Source organism: Rhinichthys klamathensis, unplaced genomic scaffold (genome assembly GCF_029890125.1).
Source record: "Rhinichthys klamathensis goyatoka isolate OS25496 unplaced genomic scaffold, OSU_Roscu_1.1 h1tg000011l_1, whole genome shotgun sequence".
In the NCBI taxonomy this organism is placed as follows: Eukaryota; Metazoa; Chordata; class Actinopteri; order Cypriniformes; family Leuciscidae; genus Rhinichthys; species Rhinichthys klamathensis.
In genome coordinates, this window is record NW_026606564.1 from 2,509,009 (window position 1) to 2,525,072 (window position 16,064).

Sequence of the window (16,064 nt, forward strand, 5' to 3'; positions counted from 1 at the left end):
TAATCACCAGCAGCCATATCACCCTGTAGCCCAAGACTGGTTGCCCACTGAAGCTAAGCAGGGCTGAGCCTGGTTAGTACCTGGATGGGAGACCTTCTGAGAAAACCAGGTTGCTGCTGGAAGAGGTGTTAGTGAGGCCAGCAGGGGGCGCTCACCCTGTGGTCTGTGTGGGTCCTAACGCCCCAGTGTAGTGACGGGGACACTATACTGTAAATTGAGCACCGTCCTTCGGATGAGACGTTAAACCGAGGTCCTGACTCTCTGTGGTCATTAAAAATCCCAGGATGTCTTTCGAAAGAGTAGGGGTGTAACCCCCGGCATCCTGGCCAAATTTGCCCAGTGGCCTCTGTCCATCATGGCCTCCTAATCATCCCCATATATATATACCAATTGGTCTCCTCTCCACCAGTAAGCTGGTGTGTGGTGGGCGTTCTGGCGCAATATGGCTGCCGTCGCATCATCCAGGTGGATGCTGCACATTGGTGGTGGTTGAGGAGATTCCCCCCTTCTATGTGAAGTGCTTTGAGTGTCCAGAAAAGCGCTATATAAATGTGATGAATTATTATTATTATAATTACAATTTTTTAATGTTACAATTCAGACTTTTTGTCTCAGATTTGTGAGTTTATATCCCGCAATTTGGACTTTATCCGTCGCAATTGTGAGAGTATAAATCAATTCTGAAATGAAAGAAAAAACTCTTTTGTGAGACAAAGTCGCAATTCTAACTTTATAACTCGCAATTGCAAGTTCATATCCTACGGAACCCCTAAAGGGACATGTTGATGGAAAAATAGGAGATTGGAAGAATATTTAAAACAATATATTTCAATGCATTGCGTCCACTCCCCTGAGCAAGTTTAAGTTCGCTCTTGTGTGATTCTTGTGTGTTCTATGCGAGCGAGATCAAACTATCTCAGGGTAACAAACATTTTGCGACCGAAAGCAAATTTTCTCAGGGGAACATATTTTTTTGCGAGCGAACACAAATATCACTGAAATATATTTTTCACTCCTATGTCATTTTTTTCCCTTCATCTTCTCCCTTTAAAGGTTCCGTAATATCACGCAGTTCTGACTTTTTCTCTCAGAATTGTGTTAATTAAAAAGTTACAAAGTCTGCATTGCAAGATAAAAAGTCACAAATAATTATTCTTTTTACTTTTTATTCTGTGGGTGAAAACAAGCTTTAATAGTATCATAAGAACATGCATAAATTCTCAACAAAAAAAAGAAGAAGAAGAATCAAAGACTAAATTTCTAGCTATTATAAAAGTAAAACCACAAAGGCCTGAGAATGTAGAAATGTTACCTTTGCAAAATTCCATCAAACTTGTGTTGGACAAACTCATGTATTATGAGATGTGCACTTCCAAGTGTTTAAAATCGCCAGGCATGGCATTTGTCCAAAGACATGACATAATATCTCATTACTGAGATTGCACCCGTCTCTCAAAATGAGCTGACATCATATCCTGCTCTTGTGATTAGCATAGCTGGGAAAGCCGAACTGTGAGATCATGATGTTGGAGTAGCGGAGCGGCATTTCTCCGTAGATCTGTGTCAGCTTGTTGAGGCAGTAGGAGCGCTGCAGCATGTGCTCCGCTCTGTGCCACATGCCCACATACCCGCTGCTGGCTTCCTTCTCCAGGTTACGCATATCTACGGGCCTCACGAACACCCCGGAGGGGCGCTTCAGTCCGGGCGCCTGTGAGAGATGATGTGCCACAGCAAAGTTCATGGCGATGTCGTCACAGTTCTGGGTTTGGTCGACCAGAGCGTGCACTTCACCGGGCTGATCTCGGAACAGCTTCAGGAAGCGCCCATGGAAGAACGCCGCTCCCACTAGGATCATCGAATAGCTAATGGAATGATGAAATGACATTTATTCGGCTGTGTTGCGTGGTTGTGACTTTTGTGCTGCTCTTTTCAACACATTTTACTTTCATAATGTGAAATAGGGATCACATACATTTAAGTGTCCGCAACAAGGAACAGCTTTTATATATTTTTTTTTCATAGTGTAAGTTTTAATAATTTTATTATGTGCGTTTGTCATTTTTATTTCTTTTTTGGGGTTTTGAAAATATTTTTATTTAGGATTTATATTTACTTTAAATAATACTAATGATACTTTGAATACATTTTATTTTAGTTTTAGTCATTTAAGAACTTCAGCAACATTTCTCATTTTCATTTAAGTTTTTCCTCTAATATTTATATTGGATATTTATTTCTTGTGCTTTTAATCTTCTGTAACTCTTTCATGTTTCTTGTTTTTATTTTTACTTTTACAGCACTTTGGCCAACCAAGGTTGATTTTAAAATGTGCTTTATAAATAACATTTGATTTGATTTGATTGAAGCATTAAAAGGAAAGGACACAATTATTTAAACCATCATGACATCATAGCTGGATTATAAAACACTGAGAGGTGAGGGCAAGTGTGATCCAGACCAGTGGTTCTTAACTGGTTTGGCCATGGGAAGTTTTTAGTAATTTGATCTGATTCATATATATTCCTATATAACACGCACTAGATGGACGTCTTTAAACATTGCGCTAAACATTGCGACCCCTACACTGAAGGGCAACAGCCCAAGGATACATACAGGCCTACAGAATAGTACATAAAACAAATTCATATAAAAAAATAAAATTTACCCTGTAAATAATAAAATCGCAGAATCTTTCCAAATCTCACCTGTCGCCTCCACCTTTGTCTGGATCCTGAAGCTCAAAGCTGCCGTAGCTGTACACACCAGATGCTGTGATCACATGCTTCCGTGGAACAAAACCCACTATCTGATCCGGGAATTGCTACAACACAAATTGAAATGAAAACAAGTTTGTTTATGTGTCTCTGAAGAGAGTAATTGAAACAGAATGTAAAAAGATAGTCAAGTAAAACACAGATCAAATTTCCTAGAGTTGCTTTCGGAAAATATCTCCACAGAATGTCAATAACACGATGCTTATGGCAAACATTACCTTCCAGACAGAAAATGCAAAGCTGATGTCGGGAACACTGACCAATGTGTCATCGTCTAGCATCAAAACAGCTGTCGGGTGAAAGAGAGTGTCGGTCAGTCCAATCTCAAAGACAAGAGCACATTAAATACAGTCGTAATGAATCTAGTAGGATTGTGCCTTAAAGGGACAGTTCACCCAAAAATGACAATTCATTCTGCCATCATTTATTCACCATCATGCCATTCCAAACCTGTATGACTTCTGAGAAAACATTACATTGTATTAAATGCATAAGTTAAATATATGATCTATTCATTTATTACAAATACGGTACATTAAAATGCAATGGATCACTAATTCTATGATGAGCATGATTTTACATTTGAATTAACAAATGAAATGAATTAACATTTGTTTAGATAATTCTGTAGGGCATGAAGTAAAAACTGTCCAAAAAAATGACTGGACCTTCAGTCCTTCATGACCAAAATGACCTTCATGACTATGTCACGGTCAAGTTTCTTAAAATATCAGATCAATTGACTTTATGACAAGCCAAAATTAGTCCCAGCTCTAAAATGTGATCTCCCTAAAATCTTGACGGTATTTAGGAATAAATAATTTATGATATTTGTATGAATAAAATGTTTAGTAATCTGCACTGTCCCTGTTAAATAAAAGTGTGTGTTTTAATCTAGATCCTTTTATTATCGTGGGCAGTCTCAAATGTCATTGACCCCTGACCCTAAATGGGAAAAATACAGTTTTGTAACTTTTTTGTGTCTACTACCTGGCAGGTCACCTCTCCTTCACGTGAGAATCACACACACCTACCGTCCGTCTCGATCTCAGGGTGCGGATGCAGTCGATTGCGCATTCTGTTGACGCTCTGCTGTTTGAAGAAGACGGGCACAGGGTGTGGGCCGAGGGCATCCCACAGTTTCCTGGGCGGTGGCTCGCCGGGGTTATTCCACACTATGATGATGCTCTGCAGATGAGGCACAGCCTGATAATGATTGAGGAGCCTGAGGAGTATATCGGTGCGGTTGTATGTTTGCATTATTATAGTAAAACTGTCCTCTGGGTCTGGGACGGTGAGTGAGGTGTTGGATCTATGACGGAGCTGTCGGAGAATCCTGCCGTCCTCATTGTTAGGCAATAAAAAGGTCAGGGAGACTCCGGCCAGAAGCAGCAACACAATAGAGATGATGATGAAGTGTGTCCGCACGCGGCCCAATGATCTGCAGAAGCACCGACCAATCCTGAAGACAGGAGAAGACAAGAGGTTTGAAGAGATGCATCATGCTTTCCACAAAAATAGGAAGCTGCACAACTGTTTTCAACATTCATAATAGTAAGAAATGTTTATTGAACGGCAAATCAGCATATGAGAATGATTTCTGAAAGATCATGTGACTCTGAAGACTGGAGTGATGATGCTGGAAATTCAGGTTTGACATCACAGGAATAAACTACATTTAATGTAAATTAAAATGGAAAACGGGTATTTTAAATTATAATAATGTTACAGATTTTACTGTATTCTCAAAGAGACTTCTTTCAAAAACATAAAAAAAATCTTACCCACTCGCCTAAATATATACATGTGTTCAATAGAATAGGGAAACAAAGTCATAGGTTTTGGAGTAAAGTAAATAGTTGTTGAACTATCCTTCAAACACACTTTACACATTTCCACACTGACCATAACAGCATTTACAGAATTATTGGTGGAATTTAATAAAGTGGGAAACATTTTTATTAAATGGCGATATAGCACTGAGACACTGTTATATCTTCTCTGTGCAGGTTTTATTCTTAAATGTTTCAGAACTTAATGGCCCAAACATAAAAGCTCCACATCGAGCAAACACAACAAACAGGGAATAACATGTGCTAACACATATGTTCATTATACCCGTCCCGGATGCCTTTCATGCATGCCAACAGTTTTACTAAAAAATATTGTGTGCCTGTCTAAAAACAACAGAATACATTGTAATTAAAACTTTAACGGTGAAAGACACTGTATGCGACGAATTATCACATGCATGCCATGAGGCAGATAAACTCAACAGACCTGCTGTCATGATAGACAGTAACATGAGTAGATTTGCATTTTGAAATAACACTAAGCAACACGTACCTTGATTGTGTTCCCATCATAAGCCATGAAGACTCCTGAAAGAAGTTTACTTGCTCGCGCATGCGCACTGTGTTTCTTATAGTGAATGGCTGTCCGACTCATTTCCGTGAATCGGTTCCAAACGCGGTTCAGTGGTTCTTTACGTCACCATAGGGGGTGTCATCCCACTTGGGTTGGCGTTGGCCACCCCTAGAGTACATTGCTAATTTCTTTATTTTATATGGCAAAATCCTCATTCATAAACAAAAGTTCGCAAATGGTATTCTATCCTATCCTTATTTTGACAATGAATTAATCTCACTTCTTAAATCTCTTCGTTATATACATAATACAAAATCCCTAAGATGTATTATGAAGAAATATATATATATATATATATATATATATATATATATATATATATATATATATATATATATATTTTTTAAATAAATGCACTTAAAAGCTTTTCTTGTATATTAATGTATGTTATTGTATCAATACAATTGTAGTGTATGCCTTCTTGTCATATCTCTTGCCATGTCATCTTTTGTTTTTCATTGTTTTTGTGTAATTATTTATTTTGTTCCTTTGTTATATGTATATGTATTTGTAGGTAACTCATTGACAATATTCTTACGGTATGTAAAAGCATAAAAAAGAAGAAGAAGAAAAAGGTTGGCCTTGGCCACAAAATTCCATGTAACCCATTTCAGTTTGTTGGAGCGATTTATCTTTTAAAAACATAAAGCAATTGAGAAACTAAAAATAATTTGCATTTACAATAAATACAATTTTCTTGTCGGAATGAGCCGCTAGACCACTGATTCGGTCAGTTTAGCAAATGATTCATGTTCATTCAGTTCATTAAAATATTCGACTCAACGGAACAATTTCGTTCACGACGCTAATTTCTTTAAAGTAGAGATAGATAGGTGAGGCATTTTACATGTTTTATTCTGTGAGTTTACAGACACATTTACAGAAACGCTCGCGTCCTTTCCTGCAGAGAGCGGTAGTTAGTGAGAAACTAGTGCTGAAACCGGGTTTCTTCTCTGATACACATCGAATCGTGTTGTGTCCATAGAGTGCACATGAGCTAAAATATGGTGACAATTCCCAGCAGCTGCACTGCGCTGTCCTGTCCTACGGTTGGGCTGTCGAATGGACTGAACATTCCCATTCTGGGTTTAGGTGAGAACCTATTTTTTACCGTCTATGGTGAGAACAAGCGCCATTATGACATCCGAATGCAACAATATATGATATAAATGATAGAAAAGTGACTCACTCAGTAATAATTTTGGCTAACGTTACCATATTAGTCATATTTATGAGAGAATTATTTTTAATTATGACATAAAAGGTATAAATTATGACATAGAAATAAATATTTCCTAACTGTGACAGTCATAATTTAGACTTTGTTTGTATGATAGTTATTTTTCTTAATTCTTTTTAATATAATTATGACTTAGGATGTCTGACTTTATCTCATAATTTCATAATGACATAAATAGTCATAATTATGACTTAGACTATGACTTATGAGATGACATTGTATGTCATAATTATGACTTTTTATGTCATAATTAAGATTTATCAAACAAGCAAAATAGACTCATGGGTCATTTACAGCCATTTGTTAGGGCAGGATCATTCCTACAGTTTGGTGGATTTTGAATAGATGTACCCTAACACAAATTCATAATAATTAGTACCTAAGAATAATTAAAGAAATTGACAGGCAAATTCCCATATCCCAATCATGTTTTCTCAACTTCACTTTGAAAAAAAGCTTACATATATATATTTCTATAAATTGCTAAATTAGCAATTTGAATAATTAGTATACACATTTACTTGTTTCTCTTTGACATAAAATACAATTTATTGTGATTGCCCTTTATAATCTTAAGTGTATGCCCTAAATCACATGACTTGCTTGAAGTGACATCATTTATTGGAGGAAAAGCAACTCCAAGAACAAGTAGAATCAGTCATTACACTTTTCTCACTTTTGCATAATTTTAGAAGATTTATCTAATGGCATAAAATAGCATTTCTCAATGGGCGGCGTTCAGAGAACATCGGGGGCAACATTTTCCAAAGGTGGGAGATTAGGTGTTGTTTTGGGGGGTGTTTGTTAAAGGTGAGTTTACGTCAAAGATTTACGAGCTGAAACTTGTAACTACTTGCAAAAAAAAAAAAAAAAAAAAAAGAAGGTCCGCAACACCGTGTCTACATTATACATTACAATTATATTAAACATGAATTAAAAATAGATTTCGTCTGTTAAAGATTCTGCTAGCATGGTGTTCTTTCCCGCTAGTATGGGCATTTTTTACCATTTAATCCCAAATTTTTCCCAGACACAAAAATATCCAAACCATGTGTCATTAGTATCCCTATGAAACAATCAATCAGAATTCTTTTTTAAATTTTCATGGAAAAGTGTGTGAAAAAGTGAGTTTTATGATCGGTCACAATTGTGACCGGTGGGATACTGTGTTGTATCAACCATTGGACAGACTGAATATAGGTCTATTTGACCTGTGCAGTGTATGTGTGTGTGTGTGTGTGTGTGTGTGTGTGTGCGCGTGTATGTGTGGGGTGTGCGTGTGGGGTGTGTGGTATGTGTGTGCGTGTGGGGCGTGCGTGTGTGTGATGTGCGTGTGTGGTTGGGATGTGTGCGTGTGTGCGGTGTGTGTGTGTGTGTGTGGTGTGCGTGCGTGTGGGGTGTGTGGTGTGCGTGCGGGGTGTGTGCGTGCGTGTGGGGTGTGTGGTGTGCGTGTGGGGTGTGTGGTGTGCGTGCGGGGTGTGTGCGTGCGTGTGGGGTGTGTGGTGTGCGTGTGGGGTGTGTGGTGTGCGTGTGGGGTGTGTGATGTGAGTGTGTGCGGGGTGTGTGTCGTGTGCATGTGGGGTGTGCGTGGTGTGTATGGGGTGTGCGTGTGATGTGAGTGTGTGGGGTGTGTGATGTGCGTGTGTGTGGGGTGTGCGTGTGTGTGGGGTGTGTGTGGCGTGCGTGTAGTGTGTGGCGTGCGTGGAGTGTGTGGCGTGTGGGGTGTGTGGTGTGCGTGCGTGGTGTGTGTGGGGTGTGCGTGCGTGCGTGTGGGGTGTGTGATGTGAGTGTGTGCGGGGTGTGTGTCGTGTGCATGTGGGGTGTGCGTGGTGTGTGTGGGGTGTGCGTGTGATGTGAGTGTGTGGGGTGTGTGATGTGCGTGTGTGTGGGGTGTGCGTGTGTGTGGGGTGTGTGTGGCGTGCGTGTAGTGTGTGGCGTGCGTGGAGTGTGTGGCGTGTGGGGTGTGTGGTGTGCGTGCGGGGTGTGTGTGTGGGGTGCGTGTGGGGTGTGCGTGCGTGCGTGTGGGGTGTGTGTGGGGTGTGTGATGTGAGTGTGTGCGGGGTGTGTGTCGTGTGCATGTGGGGTGTGCGTGGTGTGTGTGGGGTGTGCGTGTGATGTGAGTGTGTGGGGTGTGCGTGTGTGTGGGGTGTGTGTGGCGTGCGTGTAGTGTGTGGCGTGCGTGGAGTGTGTGGCGTGTGGGGTGTGTGGTGTGCGTGCGGGGTGTGTGTGTGGGGTGCGTGTGGGGTGTGCGTGCGTGCGTGTGGGGTGTGTGTGGGGTGTGTGATGTGAGTGTGTGCGGGGTGTGTGTCGTGTGCATGTGGGGTGTGCGTGTGATGTGAGTGTGTGGGGTGTGTGATGTGCGTGTGTGTGGGGTGTGCGTGTGTGTGGGGTGTGTGTGGCGTGCGTGGAGTGTGTGGCGTGCGTGGAGTGTGTGGCGTGTGTGTGTGATGTGCGAGTGTGTGTTTCTGTGTATGTGTCTGTATGTAAAATTAGGTAGTAAGTTAGGTAGCAGCAGAAAGTAAGGTAGAACAGTTAGCCTTTGTGTAGTAGCATATAGATCCAATGGGTTATCCCACCGCTCACTATTGTTGCCGGTGACATGTTTGTGAGTTCTATGACCACGTTAAACAAAGTTGAGTAATTGCAAATGCATAAATCAATACTAGACACCTTAAACATGATGTGTACCAAAAATCTGTCCTATCTTTATGTTAACATACTTTACTAATCTTTCTTTTGGAGCTTTCTTGCTGCCATCCTCTTCTCTTGGCACACACAGGAAATAAACAGCTCTGGTCATGTGACAATTTACAGTAAACATGCGACACTGCACATATTTCATTGAGACCCTTTATTATTTCAATATCTGCTGGAAATGCATTGATAGATTATTCAGCAACATTTTTATAGCCTTAGAAATGACACATTTTTTTACGGTCACTATTAAATGGGTTAAAACGCCCATGTGAATGTGAAAATTTGAAATACGTGGTCAGGATTATTAGGTCATACTTGCCTGAGCTTGACCAGTGTGTTTGTATGATAGACAGACACTTTCTTCCTCTGACAAGACAAAAAAATAATTTATTTTAGAAACGTTCTCAACAAAAATGCTTAGTTCAAAATCCACCAAACTGTAGGAATGACCTGGGAATGTTTTGGGAGTGTTTGTAAATAATAGTTTTTTGTTAAGTGACACCAAAATTGCCAGCATATACTCTTTACCAGTAATGATTTGTGTATATTTGAGCAGTGTCAAATGTCTTTATTGTCAATACACACACACAAGTGTAACGGATTTGAATTATTGCCGTCTCTCATTCGTCAGGGACATCTCATGACGGAGGCTACAGTCATGAGGCGGTGCTTTATGCTCTACAGGAGTGCGGGATAAGACATATAGACACGGCCAAGCGTTACGGCTGTGAAGAGGCTTTGGGGAAAGCTGTGGCTGACAGTGCTGTTCCACGAGAGGAACTCTGGCTCACCACCAAACTATGGCCTGGAGATTACGGCTACCAGAGCGCCAAACAAGCCTGCCGGGACTCGTGTGCCAGGCTGGGGGTGGATTACTTGGGTAAAAGAGTGACATTTTAAAGGGATAGTTCACCCAAAAAGGAAAATTAGCCCATGATTTACTCACCCTCAAGTCATCCTAGGTGTTTATGACATTCTTCTTTCAGACGAATACAATCGGAGTTATATTAAAAAAATGTGCTGGCTCTTCCAAGCTTTATAATGGCAGTGAATGGCTGTTTCTGTTTTGAAGTCCATAAAAGTGCATCCATCCATGATAAAAGTGCTCCACAGGCTTCGGGGAGTTAATAAAGGCCTTCTGAAGCGAAGTGATGCGTTTGTGTAAGATAACAGAGGTAAAGTAAAATAACAGAAACAGCCATTCACTGCCATTATAAAGCTTGGAAGAGCCAGGACATATATTTTTAATATAACTCCGATTGTATTCGTCTGAAAGAAGAAAGTCATATACACCTAGGATGACTTCAGGGTGAATCAAAGGCTAATTTTCATTTCTGGGTGAACTGTCCCTTTAAGTCAAAACTGGACCTCAATGCTAGATTTCTTTGTAAACAACCATTGAACGTCTTGTTTTACAGACCTGTATCTGATGCACTGGCCTGACTGCATGGTTCCAGGTCTCTCCAGTCGCGAGGTCCGAGCGGAGACGTGGAGAGCTCTGGAGGAGCTTTATGATGAGGGTTCGTGCTCTTTTTGGCTCATTCTACTGTGTAGAAATGACAGTAACTCAGACAGTTGATCATGTCCCCTCTTCCTTGTTGCAGGTTTGTGTCGTGCCATTGGAGTGAGTAACTTTCTCATCCGCCACTTGAACGAGTTGAAGGATCGCGGTGGAATTGTGCCTCATGTTAACCAGGTATGACTGAACGAATGGCTTTTGACGCAACTCTTCAAACTTAAAAATGAGAACTGCATCAGCTGATGATGAGGAGAATGAACTTAGTTTAGAAAGCATGAAGTGCAAAAAAAGCAGCTGAGATTGTTATTAATAAAATAGGAAAACTACTGTACACCTTTAAAAAAAAACATGAAAATGTGTTGCAACCTCATTTAGCTTTATGTATAAAGAATGAATGGTTATCTTTATTCTCCATGATAACAAAATCCGTTATTAAAGCTTTTTAGAGGTTTAATACACTCAATAGCAGAATCCTTCATAAACTTCTGTACATTTAACTATTTCAAATGTTCTATTTTATAATGCCATTACTACAAAGCAAACTTTTTTTTATTTTTTTATTCAAATGTAATTGCAGAAAAGAAGGGTAGATGTGATTTATAAACTAAAAATATATATATATTTAAATATGCCCACATCAGATGATGGCGATGATGAGGCTAAACTTTTTTTTTTTTTAAAGCATGAAGTGCATAAATGCAGTGATTGTTACAAATTAAATGGGACATTTAATAAAATAAAAACATTCAAAAACTTCCATATACTTCAATAAAGGCATCAAGACATTTTAAAAAAAACTTTATTATATAAAACACATACAATTATCAATCAAATGATGCATAAACCACAACTTTGTGGCATTCTTACTTTATATAAAATCTCAAAGATATCAGAAATATGAAAATGTATTGGTTCCTCATTTAGCTTTATGCACAGTATAATAATAATAATAATATATATATAGTATATATGTATATAGAATAATTGATGCATGAGGGCAACGAAGGCTATCCCATCTGGTCCGAGCCAACAGAAGGTCTACTGTGGCACAAGACACACACTTTTAATGTTGAAAAAAAAAAAAAAAAACACGATACGAGAGATTAAGGCAGGTTAATTAGTAAACCGGAGCATTATGCAGCTGAATGATTTATTGAGTTTGATTCACTGGCAGGTGGAGTTTCATCCCTTCCAGCAGCCCCTGGAGCTGGTTGAATATTGCCGGAAGGAGGATATTGTTTTTGAAGGCTACTGTCCTTTGGCCAAAGGTCAAGCCCTCACTCACCCAGCAATCATGAAGCTCGCCCATAAATACGGCCGCAGCGCGTCACAAATATGCATCCGCTGGAGTATTCAGGTACAGTTTGCTTTTCAAAGGATGATCCTCAACGGCAGTTTATAGGGATCACTCAAAATGCAATATTCTGCCGTCATCTACTCCCGCTCATGTTGTTTCAAACCTGTAAAGCTTAAATCACGGTTTCTATCATTTCCAGATATGTTCCTCTTCGTATGAAGATAAGCTCAAAGCTGGTTATGCATTGTAGACAGCAACATTATGAAACAGTATAGTTTCATAATATTTTTGAAATGTCTGTTACAGTAATGTAATGATCATCTCCCAACTGCGAGTTTTTTTTCTTTTCCAGAATGTCATGCAAATATAATTCAGAAGTAGCCGTTATAATGTTATTCATTAACTTAGTTCTACATTTATTTTCAGAATGGAGTTGTCACAATTCCAAAGTCCACCAAACCAGACAGGATCCATGAAAACTGCCAAGTACGTTTAATTCTGGATCTTAAAGTTGCAATTAATTTTTCACATTACATTTATATAGCGCCTACAGATATACGTGTGTGTGTGTGTGTGTGTATATATATATATATATACTGGTCCATGTCTTCTAAGAGAACTGAGAAAACTATTCAAAGAGAACTGAGAATGTATAATAAAAAATATTATACATTCTCAGTTCTCTTTCAATACTTTTTGCCACTAACTGAACTATCAATAGTTTCTCTTTGAGATCATTCTTTTTAAAGCGCACTCATAATGTTGTGCTGCGCAGGTGTTTGGGTTCAGGTTGGATGATTCCGACGTGGCAGCTCTGAGTTTGTTGCATGATGGGAGACATGTGAGCTGGGACCCAACTCATGTGGAATGACCAAATCTCCAAGAAAACCACCTGTTCAGGTGAGCTTGGGAAACTGTCTAGTAGGCTTGGGCGGTAATACGGTAATATCGTATACCGCGGGATCTAAAAATAGCAACGGTATCAGTTTCAATATCGTCATACCGTCATAAAAAAAATCCAATGCACTTATATAGGAGAAAAGGATTAAATATTAAATATAATTTATTTAATGGCTAAAAATGATGGCAAGTTGCGCAACGAGTGACCTGGTCTCGAAGAAGAACACGACTTCTGCAGTTTGGCAGGGATGGGCATTTCAAGCAAAAATAATATTTGAAGATCGCCTGGTATTATTTAATTATTATTCGAAAATAGCACCCCTCCACCATATGCACGCACACATGTAGGCTACACAGCTATACAGCGGAGCGATGTGACACTTAAATAGGCTATAAGTAAAAAAAAAAAAAAAAAAAACTCATTTCTTTTCATATTTATGTTTAATAATATAATGTTGTTATTTTTTTTTTATTTCATCTATGTTGATTATATGAAAAGGAAACTGCATGAGATGAATAAGATAGGATCATAAGATGCCCAATATCGGAAAACATTTGGAATGGGTCAGACATGATTTTTGACCACTTATTACGTTTTGTTTTGTAGAAAGCCTTTCTTTAAAGTGAATTTCGTTTCGCATAAATTGTATCCTCATTTTAATCAATGTTTCATCAACGAATTGCCTGGATTAATAAATAAGAAGGATATATATTAGACAATATAAGCCGGCGCGTGAACTGGAGCGCGTCTCCTAAAATAAACGAAACTCAGCCTATAAGATAGATGCCTTAAATATCTGAGAAGTGTATATATATAGAAAGCTTGAAATGTCTACTTTAAACAAAACAATTAAAAACTAAAAGAAATGGCCTGCTCTCTGTAGGCTAATTCATATGAAGTGTGCATTTCTCTCTATGCGCGTTCACTACTGCGAAGATGCGAGTCTGCATCGTAAACTTTATCTGTGCAGCCACTGACATAGAAAGTTTTTTATTAATAAACAATTCAAATGTTTCATGCATAATAATTACTTTTGCCGGTTCTTTGTGGCAAGCTTTATGTGTGCTTTGAGATGCAGAATAGGCAATATATTACGAAAACGCTCATTATGGTTTAGCATTCTCTCCTATATATATTTAAGTAATTTAATCAAAAAATATGTGATTAGACTAATGGCTTAAATCAACTACTACTAGTCAACTAGAAAAAAAAATTTGTTTAAGTCATGCACGGGCAGCCCTACTTCACATGTTTTCTAACCAGCATGTCACTGCGGGCATTCTGAGCGCGCGACGCTGAGTGGACTGAGCACGCGGCGCGTGATCTTCAGAAATGCGCTCTCTGCTCTGGAGGAAATATTACCACTCCGCTCACATGCTCTGGTGTGAGACAATGTGCATCTTCTCCTGTTGTCTGAGAGTTGATTGACAGCTTTTAGATGCATTATTGGCATCGCCACCCTCTGGTTGAACGTGTCACCACCGCATCAGAACGGAAAACATGGGGATTTTTTATAGACAATAATCCCACAACCTATTCCATATTCTATAATAAAATCAAATAATTGAATATTCGAAAATTGTGACTCATCCCTGCACAAACCAACAGTTTGGTGATGCCTTCTGAGCCTTATGTCATAATTTTTAATTAGTCACGCGGTAATACCGTATACCGCGGTAAAATAGGGAGGAGGTTTGACGGTATCAAAATTTGGATACCGCCCAAGCCTACTGTCTAGTTTGTGATTTACAAGTAACAGAGACCAAAATGGTATTAAAGTAATTATGTACATTATGAAGGATGATCTCAAAGACAGTTTCAGTGTTTAGGTTAAGTTACAAGATTTGAGTGTTTTTGTTTACCTGTCCTGATAATCATATTAGCTTCATAATTACTTGATAGGTTTTTGGATTCACACTAAGAGCAGAAGACATGGACCAAATTAGTGGTTTGCACACCAATCAGAAGCTGATTCATCTCACGCATCCAGTCTGGAAAGGATAACCTGGCAATCAAAATCCAAGAGGTTTGTTTTTAGGACACTGACGGATCCTGATCTCAATGTGAAAGGAAAGGTCGTTTATGAAAGTGATGAATTCAAGGCAATCAGTGATTTGAAAGTTGCTGCTGTCACACGTGCCTTTTTAAATGACAAAGCATATCTGGTATTTTAGTCGTGTTGAAGGACTATTATTTTTGCAGTGGTCTAAATATTTATAGTTACATTAGTAGGGGGAGTACAGGGTACAGAATCTTTGCCTCAAATATATATTTGAAATATTTAGCATGCATTATCTGTGCCAAATACATTTATAACCATCCAAAGCATCTATCCTGAATTGTCTGTATAACACTTCAAAAAAAAAAAAAACACAACCTGAATGTTTATTTATTGTGTGCATACTAACAGCTAGTTAGTACACTCAAACACGAGACATGGATCAACTTTTATAGTGATGTAAAACACAAGCAAGATGAGTTGATATTGAAGTCTACTCGTCCACACTGTATTATTATCAGTTATGGCAGATGCATGTTCTGTTCTCCCCTATTATATTTAAATCTGTCAAATTGTTGGTTAAATCAAAAACACCACTTTAGCAACTGTTTCTAATTCTATTTTAAACTCATAGAAATGTGAAATTGTTAAAAACAAGAATAAAGTGTTGCTGATGACCTCTCATGCTGTTCCACTACCTCTTTGATGCTTCAAAAAGTTCATAAAGAGATCGTAAAACTAATCCATATATATTGAGCGTTTTAGTCCAAATTTTCTGAAGAGACACGATCACTTTATATGATGAACAGATTAAATTTAGGCTTTTAATTCACATATGAACATTCATCAACACACACATCAGTTGTGGTAAAGGGAAGCTCAAGCATGATCGCTTGATGTGCAAGAACCAATGAGGTTCATTCTCTTGAGCTTCTGCAAGAACCAATGAGGTTCATTCTCTTGAGCTTCTGCAAGAACCAATGAGGTTCATTCTCTTGAGCTTCTGCAAGAACCAATGAGGTTCATTCTCTTGAGCTTCTGCAAGAACCAATGAGGTTCATTCTCTTGAGCTTCTGCAAGAACCAATGAGGTTCATTCTCTTGAGCTCCTGCAAGAACCAATGAGGTTTGGTTATGCTTTTATGTCGCTGATTAATGTTTGTGTAATATGATACTCAAGAAAAACACATGCAAACTTGCATGTGTTTTTG

General features: G+C 38.9%; 2 protein-coding genes across 3 annotated transcripts; one reads left to right on the forward strand and one right to left on the reverse strand.

Annotated features, from left to right (window-relative positions):
- Positions 1–1,205: 1,205 nt before the first annotated feature.
- Positions 1,206–5,222, reverse strand: extl2 (exostosin-like glycosyltransferase 2). Its single transcript, XM_056267268.1, has 5 exons — positions 5,121–5,222; positions 3,809–4,274; positions 2,993–3,063; positions 2,706–2,821; positions 1,206–1,862 (listed from the first exon to the last, which is right to left on the reverse strand). The coding sequence occupies exons 1-5, from the start codon at positions 5,220–5,222 to the stop codon at positions 1,469–1,471; spliced, it is 1,149 nt and encodes a 382-aa protein (XP_056123243.1). The 3' UTR covers positions 1,206–1,468.
- Positions 5,223–5,964: 742 nt separating this feature from the next.
- On the forward strand, positions 5,965–15,022 carry zgc:110366 (uncharacterized protein LOC550476 homolog). 2 transcript variants are annotated; one of them, XM_056263928.1, is made up of 7 exons: positions 5,965–6,293; positions 9,770–10,018; positions 10,557–10,658; positions 10,743–10,834; positions 11,832–12,014; positions 12,381–12,440; positions 14,758–15,022. In XM_056263928.1, the coding sequence occupies exons 1-7, from the start codon at positions 6,206–6,208 to the stop codon at positions 14,857–14,859; spliced, it is 876 nt and encodes a 291-aa protein (XP_056119903.1). In that variant the 5' UTR covers positions 5,965–6,205; the 3' UTR covers positions 14,860–15,022. The 2 variants fall into 2 exon arrangements, with proteins under 2 accessions (XP_056119903.1, XP_056119909.1); XM_056263934.1 differs by lacking the exon at positions 14,758–15,022 and adding an exon at positions 12,730–12,842.
- The last annotated feature ends 1,042 nt before the right edge of the window (positions 15,023–16,064 follow it).